This window comes from Garra rufa, chromosome 19, assembly GCF_049309525.1.
Source record: "Garra rufa chromosome 19, GarRuf1.0, whole genome shotgun sequence".
Lineage (NCBI taxonomy): Eukaryota > Metazoa > Chordata > Actinopteri > Cypriniformes > Cyprinidae > Garra > Garra rufa.
The window spans coordinates 40,068,693-40,091,377 of NC_133379.1; the positions used below are offsets into that span (position 1 = coordinate 40,068,693).

Below are 22,685 nucleotides of genomic sequence, written 5' to 3' on the forward strand. Positions count from 1 at the left end.
ATTAAAGATACGCCGTCAATACCGTTCATAAATCAATATCGTGTACCCGATGCAAGAGACGGCCTAATCCATCCTGAAGAGCGTTTGCTCTGTCGCTTATTGCATCCGACGTGAAATATTACAAAACGGCCGATCGTCAGAGCCATTTTCTCCTATTATAATGGCAGGAGTCAAAATGATGGCAGTGTGTGCTCTGTAATATTATTGTGAAAACAGCCCGACTGATAAACACTGACAGATGACAATGATCATGCGATTGGATTAAATGCATCAGACAAAGCAATAAAAACATCAAGCAAAATCAAGAAATAATAGTTTCTTAAACATTTGAACATTTAAGGTGAGACACTGCAGGTGAATAGGGTAAAAAAAAAACAGAAAACAAAGTTATCACCTTACTTACTCAGTTGATTGATTACATTGATAATCGCAAGCATTTTTTGTGTTACAAGTTTTTTAAAATGTTAGGTTTAAATATGCAAATGAGGCATTATTTAATGAAATATGCGCTAATTTGCATACATTTCTAGTACAAAATCTAAACACTGGATGAAGTCAGTTCTCAAAATTCTTGTTTAATTTTCAAATGTTTTTACAGAGGGGATAATCTCATTTTGTCACTCCATAATTCAGAAAAAAACTTAGAACAGACAGAAAACAATGTATTTTTTTACCATTTTGGGGGGAATAAAATGTGTAAAATCAAATTATATATGAACAAATCGCTCTGTAAAAACCTTCAGAAAATAGACAGGAATAAAAATGTAAAGTTTGGTGTGTGTAAGTGCTACTGAACTGATTTATGGCTCAGTGTAGGAGAAAAAACTCTTTTTGAGAAAACTTCATTTTTTTATGAATTCTGACATAAATGAAAGTAATGCAAATATAAAGTAATTGTTTTAATAATTATTTTAATTCATTAAAAACTTTATTTTTATATACAGTTTATATTTTAAAATTCTGTAATGACCAAAAGTATTATAACAGTTGTAAAATATTGTATTTTTATTAGAATATTTCAATTAAAAGTATATTATATAATTGGAATACTTTAAAATAGAAAAATATAGTTTTATTTAAAAAAAAAAATCTTAACAGTAAATTGCTGTTTTAAAATTATATAATGATATAATAATAAAAATATATTTCATAGATTTATATGTTTATATGTTATAAGTAGTGTTTATTATGATCTAAAAAAATAATAATTTTATTTCAGAAGTGTTTTTTGATTTGACAGATTTTTTAAATACTTGACCTTTTTTTGTTTTTCTTATTTTATTGTTATTTGTCAATGGTGTGTACAGCTTTGAAGGGTGTACAGTTGTGATTTATGTGTATGTGCTGTAGTTGTGTGTGTGTGTGTGTGTGTGTGTGTGTGTGTGTGTGTGTGTGTGTGTGTGTGTGTTGTGTTGAGCGTCTGCTGTGTTCCTCATCACAGTTTGATTTGGTTTCACCTTGAATGCAGCACCGTGGTATTGATTCAGCTGAACTCTCTCACACACACACACACACACACACACACACACACACACACACACAGATCGACGGCGGCCATGTTAGGCACCTGCAGAATGTAAAGGCCGTTTCTTTCATATTGGATTCAAAATATTTTGCCTCCAAATACAGTCACAGCAGTATTTTTAATGTTCAAATGTCACTTTATTAGATATAAAATAGTAAAGCATGTTATTCATTGTGATGAAAGATGCACAGACACACTTTACAAACAAAAATATGATGTATTCCTGTTGTTTTTGTCATATATATGAGTATATATAAACTAAAGCAACTTAAATTTAGAAAAACTGATTTTGCTAATATTTATTCTGAAGAAAGATAGACATGTATAGTAATGAAAGCCAAAATATTAAATGTCATGGATGAATATTTACTGAGTAATCCACTATTTTGTAGAGGGAGGTCAAAATGGCAATTTTCTCCCTTTTTTTTTTTCACCAATTTTGCCATCACGGAAAGATGGCAGCATCATTATCTTGTTTTTGCACAGAGATTAGTTCTATTAGTAAAATCTGTTGACTTAATCAATCTTTGCTGCATTATGTGCAGATGGTGACCATTCAAACATTGGGAAACTGCACCTTTTAAGTTTTTCTCCAAAGTTTGCATGCCTGTAACTCAAGAAGTATTAAAGATATCTTAATGCCCTTTTAGATATTGGGTCTTAACAAACTTTTCTTTTGGCATGTTTATTTTTAAGGCCCTATATGGTTCAGTTCCAGAGATATTGGAATTTAAATATGGCTCCATAAAATTAAATATGGTCAAAAACCAAATGTGGGTCAGTTTGAAAAAATATGTCTTTTCTTTTAAAGAAAAATGTTCACCTTAGATTGAGAGTCAAGTTACAGGGGGGTAAATATGACTTCAGAAAGATGGCAGCATCATAATGTTATTTTTACACAGATTAATAGTTCTGTTAGTAAAATCTGTTGACTTTAGCCAACTGTGTTGCATTTTGTGCCAATGGTGACCATTCAAAAATGGGGAAACAGCACTTTTTTAGTTTTTCTTAAAAGTTTGCATGCCTGTAACTCAGGAAGTATTAAAGATATCTTAATGCCCTTTTAGATGTTGGGTCTTAACAAACTTTCCTTTTAGCATCTTTATTTTTAAGGCCCTATATGGTTCGCTTCCAGAGATACTGGAATTTCAATATGGCTCCAGGAGTAAATCGTTCAAATGTACACACATTCAGTGGTCAAAAACCAAATGTGGGTCAGTTTGAAAAAACACAATTCTACTTTTCTTTTAAAGAGGAATGTCAGAAGAACAAATAATGTTAAACTAGTATCTCGTTAAATGTATCTCGTTTATTTCTGTCAAGACAACTGCATTGAACATATCAGTCTGAGTGCCATAAAAATTATTTTTCAAAAGTTTGCATGCCTATAACTCAAGAAGTATTAAAGATACTGCAATATGATTTTAGATTCTAGTTGTTAATAAACTGTTTGGTGACCGGCTCAAATTTTTGATTTTGGTAATATTTTTTCTGAAGAAAGATAGACATGTATAGTGATGAAAACCGAAATATTAAATGACATGGGTGAATATTTACTGAGTAATCCACTATTTTGTAGAGGGAGGTCAAAATGAAAATTTTCACCTTAGATACGGAGTCAATTTACAAGGGGTTAAAAATGACTTTACACAGAGCTTTATGTGCCAATGGTAACCATTCAAAAATGGGGAAACAGCACAATTCGTTCAACATTATTTCTTCTTCAGACATTGTTCTTTAAATAAAATACATCATCTGTAAAGTTACCAACATTTTTTTTTTTTCGACCATTCAACAAACTGGACGATCTGGATAATTGAGATCCTCATATCTCTAGGACTGAATGATGTAGGATCTTAAAATTTAAGAGTCCAAAAGAAAAGTTTATTAACAACTAGAATCTAGAATCATATTGCAGTATCTTTAATACCTCTTGAGTTACAGGCATGCAAATTTGGAAAAATAATATTAATGGCACTCAGACTGGTATGTTCAATGCAGTTGTCTTGACAGAAAGAAACAAGATACATCTCTAGTTTTAACATTATTTGTTCTTTAGACATTTCTCTTTCAAAGAAAATAAGTATCATATTGTTTCAAACTGACCCACATTTGTTTTTTGACCACTGAAAATGTCTACATTTTAACGATTTACTCCTGGAGCCATATTTAAATTCCAATATCTCTGGAACTGAACCATATATGGCCTTAAAAATAAAGATGGCAAAAGGAAAGTTTGTTAAGACCCAACATCTAAAAGGGCATTTAAATATCTTTAATACTTCCTGAGTTACAGGCATGCAAACTTTGGAGAAAAACTTGAAAAGTGCTGTTTCGTCCTTTTTGAATGGTCACCATTGGCACATAATGCAACAAGGATTGCTAAAGTCAACAGATTTTACTAATGTAACTACCCATCTCTGTGTATAAATAAGATAATGATCCTGCCATCTTTCTGAAGTCATTTTTAACCCCTTTTAACTTGATTCTGAATCTAAGGTGAAAATTGCCATTTTGACCTCCTTCTACAAAATAGTGGATTACTCAGTAAATATTCATCCATGAGATTTAATATTTTGGCTTTCATCACTATACATGTCTATCTTTCTTTAGAAAAAAATATTAGCAAATCTAAAATTTTGAAGTCGCTGTGAAAGCGCTGTGTGTGTGTGTTAGAAGTATTCCATACAGTGGTATCTGTAATATTAATAGCAGCAGTAGCAGTTCTTCATATAGAAACACACACACAGGTGGTGTTCTGCTCCTCTGAGGATTTATCAATATTTCAGTGTTTGTTTTGTTGTCGTAGCTTTGATTTGGTCTTTAATATTGCAGGTAAGAAGCGCGCAGATACTGATTAAACAAAGATGATCGCATCACATCAGATTTCATACACAGAACCTGAACTGACTCTGTGTGTGTGTTTATGTTTCTGATTTCTAATAACTAACGCATGGAAATGCACTTATGCTGTGTTTGTGAGTGATTTCTGTTGGCAGTGAAACTATGAAAGCACCTCTCAGTTTATTGGCACTTATTTCTATTGTCACGTTTCATTTGCTTTGATGGCGGCGAATCTTTCTTTTGCTGCAACACTCCTGGACTGCGTTATATGATATAAAACAACAAAAACAACCCAGTAAATATAGAGAAAACTTTAATATATTGAAAATGCATTTCAAGTTTAAAACATAACAGGGTTTGAGCAAAGTAAAATGCACAAAGGGAAATAAAATGGACAAAATGGGATAAGATTTAGTAATTAAGCAAATATTAATAAAACAAAATCTAAGTATGTAATGCTTTGTATATACATATATATTTTTAGAAATATTGTAGCAGTTTCTTGTCTGTAAAGCATATGATTTACCCAGTTTTTAAAGTCATAAGTCATTAAAGTCATAGGATTTTTATCAGGACTTATTTTGTTAGAAGAACCAATATAAACTTGTTTTAAAGTGCATTTAAAGAGTCTTTTATGAGTCTTTTTCTAGATTGAAGTTTATAAAATGTCTGTATCTGTTGTAGTCTATATATATATATATATATATATATATATATATATATATATATATATCTTTATAGGCCATTACATGACGGACTACAACAAATACAGACATTTTATAAACTTCAATCTAGAAAAAGACTCAACAAAAGATATAATGGATTTTGCTATGAAGCAATTATTTATTTTAATAAACAGCCAATTTATATTAAAAATATATATATTTTCTATAATTTAAAATAAACTATATTTGGGTTGTTTTTTGTTTTACATTATTTTTTATTAAGTATTTAAATTTTATTTACGGTTTTTATTTGCAAAGTGCATTTAAAGAGTCTTTTATATTCTTTTTTTTTCTAGATGTAATAGCTTATGAAGATACAATATGCTTAAATACAAATGTAAAATATAATTTTTTTTTAATGGATTCTGCTATGAAGTTATTATTTATTTTATTAAACAGATAGTTTATATTTTAATACAATATTTCTTTAATTATAAAATAATATAATTATTTGTTAGAATATAAAATATAATTTAAAAATAATAAAATAATTGTTATATCTGGTTGTTATTAATATAATCATATAATAATAAAACAAACAATAATAATAATAATAATGCTAATATAATAATAATTTAATTCAAGTATTTATTATATAAAATATAATTTTATAATATGAAATAAATGCAAAATAAAGTATTTAAAGTATTTTAAAGTGCTTTATCTTTAGTTTTATCTTGTTTTGATTACAATAATAAAAAAATATTAAAAAGGGAAGAGAAAACAAAAAACAAAACATGATATGAAGCAATTGTTTATTTGAATAAACAGTCAGTTTATATTTTAAAATGTAATATTTTTTATTTATAAAATAATGTAAGTATTTGTTAGAATATAAAATATAATTTTTAAATAATAAAATAATTGTATTTAACATTTAAAATAAATTGTATATCTGGTTGTTAATAATATAATCATATAATAATAAAATATGTAATAATAATAATTTAATATAAGTATTTATTATATAAAATATAATTTTATTATATTAAAATATTTTACAATTACATTTTATATTTTATAATTTAAAATAAACTATATCTGGGTTGTTTTTTTACTTTTTTAAGCATTTTAAAGTGCTTTAGCTTATTATTTATTTATATAACTATATAATTATAAGTCATTAAAGTTATAGGATTTTTATCAAAACAAACTTTGAAGGACTCATTTTATTAGATACATGTTAGATACACATAAATACACTTTTATTTTATTTTAAAATAAATTGTATCTGGGTTTTTATTAATATAGTCATGTAATAATAAAATACACAATAATATAATAATTTAATATAAGAATGTATTATAAAAAATACAATGTTATGATATATTTTTTATGGATTCTGCTATGAAGCAATTATTTATTTTAATAAACAGTTAGTTTATATTTTAAAATGTAATATTTTTAATTATAAAATAGTGTCAATATTTGTTATAATATAAAATATAATTGTTAATAAAAAAAATTAAAGTAAAATTAATTTTATATTTTGGTTGTTATTAATATAATCATATAATAATAATAATAATAATAATAATAATTTTATATAAGTGTTTATTATATAAAATATTTTTTTAAGTATTTTAAAGTGCTTTATCTTTTGTTTTGTCTTCCTTTTTTATATTTATTGTAATCAAAACAAAAAAAAACAGATAAAATGGTTATTTTTTAATTTATTTTATTTCTTATTTTATATTTATTATAATCAAAACATAAAAAATAATTATTTCTGATTATTCTGAGTTGATGTAGTCAGTGTGAGTTGTTAGATGAATGTCTTGGTCCATGATTACATGAACATTATGTGGAGGTTTTGATAGCGGCTGGTTTGTTTCTGAGTGCTGCTGTGTCCTGAGAGGTCAGAGGTCAGCCGTGAGCCAGTCGGACGAGGCCGGGGTCAAATTGAATCAGCGGAGATGTGGCCGCTCGTTCTGTCAGAGCACAAAACATTAATGGAGCCAATCAGGTTAGACCTTTTAGTGTGATGTCGGAAAAAATGAAATAATACGATTTTTTAGAAATAAACGGACAGCAATGAAGACAAAATCGGCTCGGGCCTCTGCAATGCAATAAGAGAAACTTATGAGTGTCCTTCTGAGTGCTATTATTTATTTCTCGTTTGTTTCTGATCTCAAATTAAACACTTTTTTACAGTCTGCATGGCATTGTACATGTTACTATTATAAATTATACTTTTAATAACTGCAGTTACAAGCGGCTTCAATGCTAAATGCAAGACTTGCAGACTGGAAAACACAGATTCATTTATCAAATATTAGTTTATGATTTATTGCATTGTGGTTTTACTGGAATTACTGATTATATTCGTGTGAACATCAGGGCGTTAAATAGAGGGAGGCTTTTCTTAAACTTTACAGTGTTAGATGCAGTTTCAGAAAAGTAATTTTACTAATTTTTAATGAAAACCCACAGAAAGGGAAAAACAACTGACTTAAAACAGCCATTCATTTTGTTACCATATTCAGGAAATTCAAAATATATCCTTAAAATCACTTATTTTAAATGTATAAAAGACAAGACAGTAAAATAAATACATTTTCAGCAAATGCTAATTAAATAAATACATTATTATAAATATACATAAATTCATAATAATAATAAAGTAAAATAAAATATTAAAGCTAAAAAATCTGAAAAAAATCATATAATTAATTCTTATAAATAATTAAATCTTTAAGAATAACAATAAAGTAAAATAAACAAATAACCAATAATTTTACTCATTTTTAGTGAAAACCTACAGAGAGGAAGAACTGACTTAAAACAGCCATTCATTTTGTTACAGTATTCAATGACAAATTATGTAAAGTAAAATTAAATAATAAAGTAAAATAAAATAAACTAATTCAGAAAAATTCAATAAATTTTAAATTCAAATTAAAAAAATTCAATAAGAAATCCATATAATTAATTCATATAAATAACTAAATCCTTAATAATAATAAAGTAAAATAAAACAATAATTTAACTCAATTTTTACTCGTTAAATAAATAAATTCTTATAAATACAAATGCATATTATGTACACAAAAAAACTAAAACTAAGGATTCAAAATGTGTAAATCCACTAAAATTTGAACATTTATTTATTTTTCTACTGTATTTCTGTTCTAGACTCAAACAAACATTCAACCAGATGATATTAGAACCATTTTTAATGTGTTAATTGACATGAGTGCAGAAGAAATGAAGCTTTTATTCTTCCTAGCAGATTGTACTGTAATATCTGTGCTCTGCAGCATCATACATCTCTGCATTGTGGCCTCAGGCACGTGTGTGTGTGTGTGTGTGTGTGTGTGTGTGTGTGTGTGTGTGTGTGTGTGTGTGTGTGTGTGTGTGTGTGTGTGTGTGTGTGTGTGTGTGTGTGTGTGGGCAGCACGTGCCCCTCCAGCACAAGCCCCTAACCATGACCCTAACACACACACACACATACACACACACACACACACACACACACACACACACACACACACACACACACACACACACACACACACACACACACACACACACACACACACACACTCACTCACACTCCATTCAGAGCACTTACTGGACGCTGGAGCACAAAGCCGAAGCTCCACGAGCGCCACAGCGTTAATTCAGACGTGACACGAGTTGTGGATGTTTTATGTGCAGGTGTCACACATTTACAACTAATTCACCTCATTCTTCTGATCAGAACAAAGCAACATGTTATATATGTGACCCTGGACCACAAAACCAGTCTTAAGTCGCTGGGGTATATTTGTAGCAATAGCCAAAAATACATTGCATGGGTCAAATTTATTGATTTTTCTTTTATGCCAAAAATCATTAAGAAATTAAGTAAAGATCATGTTCCATGAAGATTTTTTGTAAAATTCCTACTGTAAACCTATCAAAATGTAATTTTTGATTTGTAATATGCATTGTTAAGAACCTAATTTGGACAACTTTAAAGGTGATTTTCTCAGTATTTTTGATTTTTTTGCATCCTCAGATTTCTGATTTCAAATAGATGTATCTCAGCCAAATATTGTCCTATCTAACAAACCATACATCAATAGAAAGCTTATTTATTGAGCTTTCATATGATGTATAAATCTCAGTTTTGTCAAATTTAACCTTATGACTGGTTTTGTCGTCCAGGGTCACATATCACTTTTATTTCTTAAAAAAGGGGATTTTATTTATTTATTTTTTACTATATTTTTACTTCTTTTTTTTAGGGATTTACTTATAAAATTTATAATTACTCATTTATGTTGTTTTACTATTTTTAAAGACCTACATATATTTAGAAGAATTACTTATATGGTTTTATTTCAATTTCTTTAATTTGCATCTGTTTTTTTATATTTCATGTTTTTTAGGGATTTACTTTAATTACTTTAATTGTAATTACTTGTAATTAATTAATTTTTCTTTTCTTTATTATTTTTTTTAAAGATCTACTTCTGTTTAGAAGAATTACTTATGCGTTTATTTAAATTTATTTGATTTGTATTTTCTGAAAAATCTGTTTTTTATTTTATTTTAAGGATTTGCTTGTATTTAGAAGAATAGCTTATATTTAATATTATTTATTTTATTTTAATATTTTACTATTTTTAAAGATTGGCTTATATTTATAATTTATTAATATACATTATTAATTTATTTTATTTGCATTTTCTGAAAAATCTGTTTTTTATTTTATTTTATTTTAAGGATTTACTTGTATTTAGAAGAATTACTTATATTTAATATTATCTATTTTATTTTATTATTGTACTATTTTTAAAGATTTATTAATATACATTATTAATTTACTTTATTTGCATTTTCTGAAAAATCTGTTTTTTTATTTTATTTTAAGGATTTACTTGTATTTAGAAGAATAGCTTATATTTAATATTATCTATTTTATTTGATTATTGTACTATTTTTAAAGATTTGCTTATATTTATACTTTATTAAAATGCTTTATTAATTTATTTGATTTGCATTTTCTGAAAAATCATTTTTTTTTTTTTTTTAAGGATTTACTTGTATTTAGAAGAATAGCTTATATTTGATATTTTATTTTACTTTTTTACTTTACAATTTTTAAAGATTTTTTATATTTATAATTGTTAATATTGATTCATTTATTTTACTATATTGTGTTTGAAGGTTTACTTACATTTTAAAGAATTATTTATGTATTTATTTAATTTAATTACATTTCTATATATTATTTTTTACTTCATCATGTTTAAAGATTTGCTTATATTTAAAAAAAAAATATTACTTATAGATTTATTTTATTTTTTCTCTCTACATAATTTCCCATTGAACATTCTCAGAAATATGCAGAAATGAGCTGTGAATGTTGTTTTATTTAGTGTTTTATTGAATCTCTCTGTCTGTCCGTAGGTTGTCTGTCTAACCTTCCACCGAACGCTAAGAAGATCTGTAACTCTTATGAGGAGCGGAGGAAGCAGGCGACGGCCATCGTTCTGCTGGGTGTGATTGGAGCAGAGTTCGGCGCAGAGATCGAACCTCCCAAACTACCGTCCCGCGCTCGGACCAGCACTCAGGCGCCCGACGGTTTCGGTCTGACCACCGGCGGATCCAACTATTCACTGGCCCGTCACACCTGTGAGTACAAACTATAGCATATACAGTACTTATACACTTTATAAACTAATCCTAACCCACACACCGAAAATACCAGTTTTACAAATGAGGATGTCCCTAAAGAGAGGTTTTTGGAGATTTTGTCAGGTTTAGCTCACTTTTGGGTACAAATTTGTCTTCAAAATATATATATATATGTATATACACACACACACACACACACACATATATATTTACATATATTTGCAGTTACAGTTTTTCAAGCAAACACCAATTATTGCAATATATGGCAATAGTTGTATATTATTATGCTCTTGCTATAATGTTTTTTTTTATTTTATTTTATACGATTTACTTAGTTATAAGAATTATTCAGTATTAAGGAAGTGCCTTATAAATCATTACAAATTTATACATGACAAATTTCCCTAGCTTTATAATACAATGTTTCTTTTCTAATGGTGTATTTTATTTCAATTTTCAATTAATATCATTATTTAAAATGATTTATAAATCCAATTTTATTCAGTTTTTTGCAACAAACATCAAATATATGTCAATAATTGTATGATATAATGTCACTTTATTATTATTATTATTATTATTATTATTATTAATTTTACTCATTATGAATTACACTTTTAAACTTAAAATACATATATATAAATAATATTTTTTTATTTTCTATTTTATTTTAATTTTGAAGCTTAAATGTGTTTTTGTGATTTTTATTTGTTTATTTTTTTAATATATGGTTTTATGTACTGTAGGTCTGTATAGTTTATATATGTATATTTTTTATTATATAAATTAATATATTCAATTCTGTGCTCAGTATATAAAATGTCACACATTTTAATATTGTCAATCTTATTAGTTAAAAAGATAGATAGAGATATTTCTTTTTTTACTTTTTTACTTTTTTGTTTTGTTTTGTGCGTGTGTGTGTCTATTAATATTGCAATACTATTGTAGTTTCATTAAAATTAAAATTATTATTTATATTATTTCAATATTAATTTATATTTTATTTGTATTATTTATTTATTTATTATTTTCCTTTTTATTTTATATATATATATATATGATATAAAATTCAAAAATTCATATAAAATTACATTGATATGATAATGTTGTTTGTCATGGGCGAAGCATCTGCGAGTGTATGAGCCTCTGATAGCGTGATTTCATAAAGCTCTTCAGCCCGTTATGATGAGTAATAATGTGGCTTTAATTGCTGTAGACGGAGCCGAGGGCAGGAGTTAATTACTCTGCAGCCTAACCAGGATTTCTAGCGGCACCGTGCCGATCATCAGCGTTTGCAATAATCACAAAAACACAAGCAGCCCAATGAAATTCACACACGACGGGCATGTCGTTCTGATGACTGCAGCGGTTTTAACGGAGTGATTAATAGATCCAGTCGCCTGCAGTACACACTTCATTACTGTAGTGTTCAACTATGAGAGGCTTTAGTGACCCGAGCTGAGGTGATGATTGTAGAGGTCAGAGAGCAGGTCAGACGCGTTACGCTCAGCTTCAACAACACAAACATACACTTAAAACACACTATATCTTCTTAAGATGCTTGGCTGAAAGTCTCGTTCTACACTGTACTTCATATGATGTCAGTAAGTGCATACTAAAGTAAAAATGGCATTCATTTTGTCCTTAGAGGAATTGAGTTTTAAAGGAACACTCCACTTTTTTTTTGGAAATAGGCTCATTCTCCAACTCCCCCCGAGTTAATAAGTTGATTTTTACAGTTTTGAAATCCATTCAGCCGTTCTCCTGTTCTGGCGATATCACTTTTAGCATAGCTTAGCATAGATCATTGAATCCTATTAGACCAGTAGCATCGCGTTCAAAAATGACCAACGAGTTTCCATATTTGTCCTATATAAAACTTGACTCTTCTGTAGTTATATCGTGTACTAAGACCGGTGGAAATGCAAAGCTGCGAGTTTCTAGGCTGATAAGATTAGGAACTACACTTCCATTCCGGCGTAATAGTCAAGGAAGTTTGCTGCCGTAATATGACCGAAGCAGGCGGAGTATTATCAGAAATGAGTTCCCAGCTAGTTTAGCATTTGCACATGTGCTGCGTGGTATTACTGCTCCTGCTTCAGCCTTATTACGGCAACAAACTTCCTTGACTATTACGCCGGAATGCCGGAATATTTTTGACAACTGCTCCTAGCGATAGAATGAGTATTACAGTAAAGGCTGTGTATGTGTTTGGACTGTTTTCTGTCTTCAAGGTCAGTGTGATGGCCAAAGCGTCTGTGAGACCTTTAGGAGAATCTGAACCCTTGTGTATGTGTGTCTGTGAGCTCAAAGTGGACACATGAGTCTTACTTCTTTACCTTTATAAAGAAACAAAGCTGTTTGCCTGAGGGCAGTGACAAGGTCAGCTTGGAAAAAACACACACATCAGAAATCTCACACACTGAAGTTCTCCAGCTCTTTTCATTTTAAAGGCCAGGCCTCTGTGTGTGTGTCTGATAGACTCTTTCAATTAGTCTGTACCCAGGGGCTGTGTGTGTGTGTGTGTGTGTGTGTGTGTGTGTGTGTGTGTGTGTGTGTGTGTGTGTGTGTGTGTGTGTGTGTGTGTGTGTGTGTGTGTGTGTGTGTGTGTGTGTGTGTGTGTGTGTGTGTGTGTGTGTGTGTGTGTGTGTGTGTGTGTGTGTGTGTGTGTGTGTGTGTGTCTCAAGGGTTTTGGGGAGCAATTAGACAGTTGCACAATTTAACCTATTGAGCTGTTTTCATACACACTTCAGATGTTTCTGCACAGCTTCCAGTGACGCTACAGGATATTAATATCGGTCATTTTTAAACGCAGTTGATGAGTAAACAGTATTTACAGTATTTACAGAGTATTTACAGTGATGTGAATTCAGGGGAAAATTGTCATGAAAACAATGTTACAATGAAAAAGAAATCTTATTGGGCCTTAATTTTATGTATGCAAAGTATTTATTTATTTTTTATTTTTTTTTATGTTTTTTTATTTTTATAATATTTTTTACATATTTTTTATATTTTTGGTTGTTGTTTGGGTGAAATATTCAGTTCTCTTTACATTATTTATGTTTTGATGCCTGATTGCATTTCTTTGTTTCTCTGGTGTAAATATGAATATGAGAATTTTTATTAATATTTTATATTATATAATGAAAAATGAATATAATTAACAAATGTAATAAAAAATTACCCCGTTATTTATGTGAAATATAACCCAAACATGTTCTTGACAGATAATATAATATAATATAATATAATATAATATAATATAATATAATATAATATAATAATATAATATAATACAATTTTATATAATATAATGAAAAAATTAAAGTTTAAAAAAAAAAAATCACCCTAAAAATAAATAATTAATTAACTTATTTATATGTATTTATGTTTATGTTTTATGAATTTTTTTTATATATATTTTATGTGTTATTTTACTTTAAGGCAATTTTGTTTTTGTCATTTTTGTTAGATTTTTTTTTTCTCTTATAGTTTATTTTATTAAATCGAGTTAAACTAAATAAAAAATAAGAAATGTTTCCTTGGTGACTAGCTAAAGTAAAATAAGTTTACTTATTTTATTTTTTAAATATTTTATTTCAGTTAAAGTTTATTTTATTCAAATAAAGTTTACTTTATATGTATGTATGTGTATATATATGTGTGTGTGTGTGTGTGTGTGTGTGTGTGTGTGTGTGTGTGTATATATATAACATTTATATTTATATTTTATTTAATATATTAAAAAAATTTCTCAGTATATAAAATATCACATATTATAAAAATGATCTTATTGGTTATTGATAAAAAATTTTATAATTAAAAATTAATATATTTTTTAACAAATCACAAATTGTTCACCCCAAAATGTATTTATATATTTATTTTTATTTTTCTGAAAAAAAATAAATAGATCTGAAAAATTAACCTAAACATAACTCTAAATTATAATATAATATAATAATTTAGCAAAAAATAAAAATAGAAAATAAAAAAATGTTCACCTCAATATTAATTCATGAATTGTATTTCTGTTTTTATTATTATTTTGATTTGGTGAATTCATTTTTATTTTTATATATCCCATCTCATGTCATTTTTATTCGATGTTCATTTTATTAATGTTCAATTTTGTTTTTTCATGTATTTAGTAAATCAAGGTAAATTCTATAAATTCTACATTTTCTCTTTGGACAACTACACCTTTATCACATTTACTATGAACAATGTGCATCATTGCAAAAATAAAACACCTTGTATAATAAGCTTGAAGCAAGCTCAGTACTGCAGTGGCAGGAAGTGATGTCACAGTAATGCAGTGTCTGTGTGTTGCTGTAAATCCAGTGTGCTGAAGGCATTCCCTGTTTAGACGCCCTTTGTTTCTCTCTCTATCTCTCCATCTGCCGCCTCTCTTCCAGCTCAACTCCATTGATTTTAACTTCACTTTCGATTTGACCACAGCAGAGACAGACAGATGGACGGATTGACAGAGAGACATAGACAGACACAGAGAGAGAGAGAGAGAGAGAATTGTGTGTGTGACAGTTTCCAGTAAAATGCTTGTGGGTGTTCGAGCTAATGGTTTAAAGCTCTCTCTCTCTCTCTCTCCCTCTCTCTCTCTCTCTGTCTCTGTGTCTCTCTCTCGTCCTAATTAGCTTCCTGTGGCCCAGCCTCTAACGTGGCATGTTTATTGCTTTAACTAACCACTCATTAGCCCGGCTGATGTTTTGTCAATATTAATTCATCCATTTAAACCAAGTCAAGTCTTAAACAAAGATGTCCGCTCTGAAAAATGGACTCGACCCGTCCGGCCGAGCCGAGAAACACGGGACAATAAATTTGCAGGTGATTTCCTCCCTTGGCTGTCGTCTTCCTGTCCAGACAGGAAGTGAGGTGTGGTTCGATGTCTCTGTATGTCTACTTATGGCTGGAGTCTGGTTAGTTCACATTACAGCTCATTCTGACCAAGTGCCGCCCATTTAGACAGGAAGTGCAAAGAGACGTTTGAGAGGTTGAGCTAATTTAAAAAAAATAGTAGAGTTAAATGTTTGTGTAAATTGTACATAAAGCAATCCGTACATAAATGATTGCTTTGTATTGAATGTGATCATTTACTTAACAATGGTTTAAACATAATTCAAATAAATAAAATAAAATTTTAGAATTATATATAAAAAATTATTATTATTTCATTTGATTATATTTAATTTTTTATTTAAAATTAAGAAAACAATAATATTTTAACGTTATTATATTACAGTGCAAATATTGTTTATATACAATGATTTTATTACATTCAAATTTAATTAAATTCAGTACAACAGTCACTGCAGTCATATTTTGCTATTTAAATTTTTTTATTTTAAAATGTCAGTGCAAAAACGTTAATGAAAAAAATTATATATATATATATTTTATTCAGTTTAAATAAGCATGAATGAAACTTAGTATATTAATGTTAATTTATATTGTTTATATTAATATATAATCATATTGCATTAATTACAGTCATTTTTATTTGTGTTTAATTTATTTATTTTAAATTATAATTAGGAGGAAAATATTTATATACTTTTGTGAAAATAATGTCACAATACTAAAATTTTATTTTTAAAAATAAAATAATAATTATAATTAAAATAATTAAATAAACTTAATTTTTCATAAATTGTTCACCTCCAAATGTATTTATTTATTTATTAATTTATTTATTTTTTGTGAAATATAACCTGAACATGTACTTCGCAGGTTTCCTGAGCTTAACTCACAATAATATAATATAATATAATATAATATAATATAATATAATATAATATAATATAATATAACATTCACAAATAATAAATAAATAAATAAATAATAATAGTTTTTCCCGAATTTTTCACGTTAGATATTTAGTTATTTATTTTTTGGTGGAATATAACCTGAACATGTTCTTGACAGGTTTCCTGAGCTTAACTTTAAATTATAATATAATATAATAATAACATAACATATAATAATTTTTCAACGAATAATAATATATATTTTTAAATCGTTCATCCCAAATATTAATTTCTTTGATTTTAATTTTATTTTATTTTATTTTTTTATTTTTTTTTATTTTATTTTATTTTATTTTATTTTATTTTATTTTATTTTATTTTATTTTATTTTATTTTATTTCATTTTATTTTATTTCATTTTATTTCATTTTATTTCATTTTATTTTATTTTTCTAAAATATAACCTGAACATGTTCTTGACAGGTTTCCTGAGCTTAACTCTAAATTATAATATAATATAATTTAATATAATATAATATTATATATGATCATATATGATAATATAATAATACAACATAATAAGTGCAAAATAATAATAATAATTTTACACACATTGTTCACCCAAAATATTTATTTATTTTTTGTAAAATATAGCCTGAACATGTACTTGACCGGTTTCCTGAGGCTAACTCTACATTTCTTAATTACAGTTGAATAAGTTAGCCGTCATTATTTTAATCAAGTAATCCCGAACTAAAGCTCGTCAGGAGCGTTAATGATCTGCGTTTATTCAGAGACTTTAAGAGCAGCTCTTGAGTGAAGTGTTTAAGGTAAAAGTTACACGTCTCTCACTTCCACGCCGACGGATTTGTGCCGCGGCGTTGAGAATCAAAGACCGGATTAGTCAACAAACCGCATTACTCTTAAACCTCTGCGCCGCGCTTCACAGCGCAGGAGGTTTGATAACGTCTCAAACCACAGGCAGGACGTGTCCGGTCACACCAAGACACCCGGAGTTCAGATCAATGCTGACCAACTCAAACACACACTGGAAAAACCAGCCTTTTAGACACTTACTATAGTGTCTGTATTTCTGCCAGAATACTGGAGTACAGTAACTTGGTACTTAGTAAGATATACAGTCGTGGCCAAAAGTTTTGAGAATTACATAAATATTGGAAATTGGAAAAGTTGCTGCTTAAGTTTTTATAATAGCAATTTGCATATACTCCAGAATGTTATGAAGAGTGATCAGATGAATTGCATAGTCCTTCTTTGCCATGAAAATTAACTTAATCCCGAAAAAACCTTTCCACTGCATTGTTAAGAAGGTTTCAGGGCGTCCAAGAAAGTCCAGCAAGCGCCAGGATGGTCTCCTAAAGAGGATTGAGCTGCGGGATCGGAGTGCCACCAGTGCAGAGCTTGCTCAGGAATGGCAGCTGGCAGGTGTGAGCGCATCTGAACGCACAGTGAGGCCAAGACTTTTGGAAGATGGCCTGGTGTCAAGAAGGGCAGCAAAGAAGCCCCTTCTCTCCAAAAAAAAACAAACATCAGGGACAGATTGATCTTCTGTAAAAAGTATGGCGAATGGACTGCTGAGGACTGGGGCAAAGTCATATTCTCCGATGAAGCCTCTTTCCGATTGTTTGGGGCATCTGGAAAAAGGCTTGTCCGGAGAAGAAAAGGTGAGCGCTACCATCAGTCCTGTGTCATGCCAACAGTAAAGCATCCTGAGACCATTCAAGTGTTGGGGTTGCTTCTCATCCAAGGGAGTGGGCTCACTCACAATTTTGCCCCAAAACACAGCCATGAATAAAGAATGGTACCAAAACACCCTCCAACAGCAACTTCTTCCAACAATCCAACAACAGTTTGGTGAAGAACAATGCACTTTCCAGCACGATGGAGCACCGTGCCATAAGGCAAAAGTGATAACTAAGTGGCTCTGGGACCAAAACGTTGATATTTTGGTGCTGGGCAACGATTAATCGTGATTAATCGCATCAACAATAAAAGTTTTTGTGTACGTAATATTTGTGTGTGTACCGTGTATTTTTATTTTGTATATATAAACACACATACAGTATGTATTTCGAAAACGTTTACATGTATTTACATTTTTACATTTGTTAATTTTTTATGTTATATATATTTGTGCTGAATTTTATTTTTAACTTTTTATTATGTATTTATTTATTTATTTTGACTCCTAAAAATGAATCAGAAGTTGGAGGCACTTTATAAAATCAGACACACACACACACACACACACACACACACACACACACACACACACACACACACACACACACACATAGACACACACACACACACACACACACACACACACACACACACACACAGACATAGACACACACACACACACACACACACACACACACACACACACACACAGACATAGACACACACACACACACACACACACACACAGACATAGACACACACACACACACACACACACACACACACACACACACACACAGACATAGACACACACACAGACATAGACACACACACACACACACACACACACACACACACAGACATAGACACACACACAGACATAGACACACACACACACACAGACATAGACACACACACACACACACACACACACACACACACACACACACACAGACATAGACACACACACACACACAGACATAGACACACACACACACACACACACACACACACACACACACACACAGACATAGACACACACACAGACATAGACACACACACACACACAGACATAGACACACACACACACACACACACACAGACATAGACACACACACAGACATAGACACACAGACATAGACACACACACACAGACATAGACACACAGACATAGACACACACACAGACATAGACACACAGACATAGACACACACACACAGACATAGACACACAGACATAGACACACACACAGACATAGACACACAGACATAGACACACACACACAGACATAGACACACAGACATAGACACACACACAGACATAGACACACACACACACACACACACACACACACACACACACACAGACATAGACACACACACACACACACACACACACACACACACACACACAGACATAGACACACACACAGACATAGACACACACACACACACACACACACACAGACATAGACACACACACAGACATAGACACACACACACACACAGACATAGCACACACACACACACACACACACACACACACAGACACACACACACACACACACACACACACACACACACACAGACACAGACACAGACACAGACACAGACAGTGGGATGAAGTCAGTATCTGCTGAAAGCTTCGGCTGGAATCCGTCTGCATCAATTAGCTCACCTCATTGTTCTCCGTTGCCGCGGTAATTACCCAGCGACCTGTTGCCGTGGCCACAAGCCCGCCAGCAGACGCAGATAAATCCAGACGCGCAGCGGAGGATCATTGTGTGTGTGATTATTAAGCAGTTGATCTACAGTATTCAAATGAATGAGAAGGTGTGTCCAAACTTTTGGTCTGTACTGTATATTTTTCTGTCTATTAAAGTTTTTACTCTACATTTGTGCAGTTTTCAGTGGGTTAGTGATATTTTTTAAATATATATAAATTAATAAATAAATATCTTTTAAATGGGTTTTTATACAAAAACTGCTTTTTATGCAAAATTCACTTTATAAAAGACCCACATTTCTAACTTTAATTCACAGGGATAACATGGATAATTTCACATGGTTTAGTGTAAGATTTTTGCCCATCTTTTGGAAAATCCAGTTTTAAAAGTAAAAAAAAAAACAACTGCAAATAACTTTTACCAGTAGGTGGCTGCAGAGCTCCACTATTTGCTATTTGCTATTTGACCACCTGAATGATATTTTTCACAAGTTTTTTTCAGTTGAATTCATATCTACAGTACAGACCAAAAGTTTGGACACACCTGAATGAGAAGGTGTGTCCAAACTTTTGGTCTGTACTGTATAACAAACAACATAAACATTGATCACATCAGCTCATGTGCCACACATTTACTGTGTGTGTGTGTGTGTGTGTGTGTGTGTGTGTGTGTGTGTGTGTGTGTGTGTGTGTGTGTACCTTATTTTCACATGCGTTATATATGAGAAGACTGTAATTATAAATTTTAACATTTTCAACATTTTTGATGAGCAGAAAAGTCTCCTTTAAAAAGCATGAAAAATCTTACTGTTCCCAAACTTTTGAGCGGCAGTGTACATCATAAATATACACAGTGTACACACATATCCACCTCCATTATTTGGCTGGCAGACTGCACCGGTTTTCGTAAAAAATCTTCGTTTGTGTTCTGCTGAGGAAACAAAGTCACCTACATCTTGGATGCCCTGGTGGTAAGCAGATAAACATCAAAATTTTCTATTTTGGGTGAACTATCCCTTTAATAATAACTTCTTGTTTATTTGACTGCTGTATTAAAGCAATATCTCATTTACGAACTCCCTTTAAATCATTAAAAGCTGTGACTCATCTTAGTTCATCATGATCTCACAAAGCTCAGTTATAATCAACGAAGTCCTCTACACTGGACAATCACTCTCTACACTTTGTTTATGAAAGGATTCGTCAGATATGTCTGTGATACGTTACTCAGCATTGCAAAAACACATAGAAGTCTTTGAAGCTCCCCTCAGCAATCAGTGATCAGATAAGTCGCACTGGTGCTCCTAAATATTTATTTCAGTTGCAAATGTTACTGAAATGGTCGCACTGTAGAGCCCTGGTCTAATAGCAACAGCAGTGACTTTAATAGCTTTCAGTGTGTGTGTGTGTGTGTGTGTGTGTGTGTGTGTGTGTGTGTGTGGGGTCACATTTGCTGACCTCCCCCCCCCCACCCTCCCACATGTATTGACCGTTGCCATGGATACAGCATGTGCGGCTGTTGTCGACTAATAGAGGCCTGCAGTCGAGTGAAGGAGCCCCTCGTTAGAGCTCCGCTGACGGACAGACACATGCACAGACAGGCGTTGGGTTTGTGTTCAACACCATGCGACCTCAATTCACTGACTTCTGTTAAAAAGAAACATTTTTAAGGTTTTCTAGTATAACTACACATGCCTTGCCTTGTCTTTTCCAGATCCTAGCTCTTAAATGAAAACAAAAAATCTACATTTATTTTTATATATATATATATATATAGGATAATAAATTGGGGGGGGGTAATATTTAATTTATTAAATTAACTTTAACTTTTTTTAAATTTAACTTTTTTTTTTTTATTAATTATTTTTTACTAATTTACTTATGCTGTAATAATGTGTTTTAGTTGTGATCTAGGCATCATTTTTTTATATATATATATATATATAAATTTGTTGTTAAAAAAGTAACCTTTATTTTAAGGTTTTCTAGTGAACTTCATTTCAAGATAATAAATGAAAATACATATTTTTACATATTTTTATTTAAAATATGTATTCAGTTTTTTAATGTTTAATTTCTAATTATTTATTTATTTTAAACATTTTTTCACTAAATTGCTTATTGCTTGGTTGGTTAGTGCTATAGGAATTACAAAATTAAAAAATAATAACCAGGCATACTAAAATTAGCGTTTAAATGTAATTTGTAATGTTTATAATGTTTTAAATTTAATGTTTTTTTACATTTCTTTTTTTTTTTTTAAGGTTTTCCACTAAACTTCATTAATTATGTCAAGATAATAAATGGGGGAAAATAATATTTTATATTTTTGTACAAAAATATTTACATTTTATCTTAAGGGTTTCTTCTACAGATTTGGCTTGTCAGTTCCCTTAATAACCAAAAAAAAAAAATAATAATAATAATACATTTATTTTAAATATTTATTTTGTTTACTTTTTTTTAAATATTTGCATGTTTTTGTTTTTGTTTACTTAAATTGCTGATTTGCTTTAAACTTTAACATTTACTTTGGTTTATTTTTTGGGTTTAAACTAGATCTGCAAAATGATTGGTTACGATTAATCGATTCAACATAAAAGTTTATGTTTGCATACTATATGTGACCCTGGACCACAAAGCCAGTCTTAAGTCGCTGGGGTATATTTGTAGCAATAGCCAAAAATACATAGTATGGGTCAAAATTATAGATTTTTCTTTTATGCCAAAAATCATTAGGAAATTAAGTAAAGATCATGTTCC

At 30.1% G+C, this 22,685-nt stretch overlaps 1 protein-coding gene across 1 annotated transcript in view; it reads left to right on the forward strand.

Moving 5' to 3' along the window:
• The window catches only part of LOC141292114 (WD repeat-containing protein 7-like), an 80,846-nt gene that overhangs the window by 24,331 nt on the left and 33,830 nt on the right, over positions 1-22,685 (forward strand). The window contains exon 3 of the mRNA XM_073824069.1: positions 10,495-10,719. Coding sequence (XP_073680170.1) covers positions 10,495-10,719 — 225 coding nt within the window. The remainder of the gene's footprint in view (positions 1-10,494; positions 10,720-22,685) is intronic.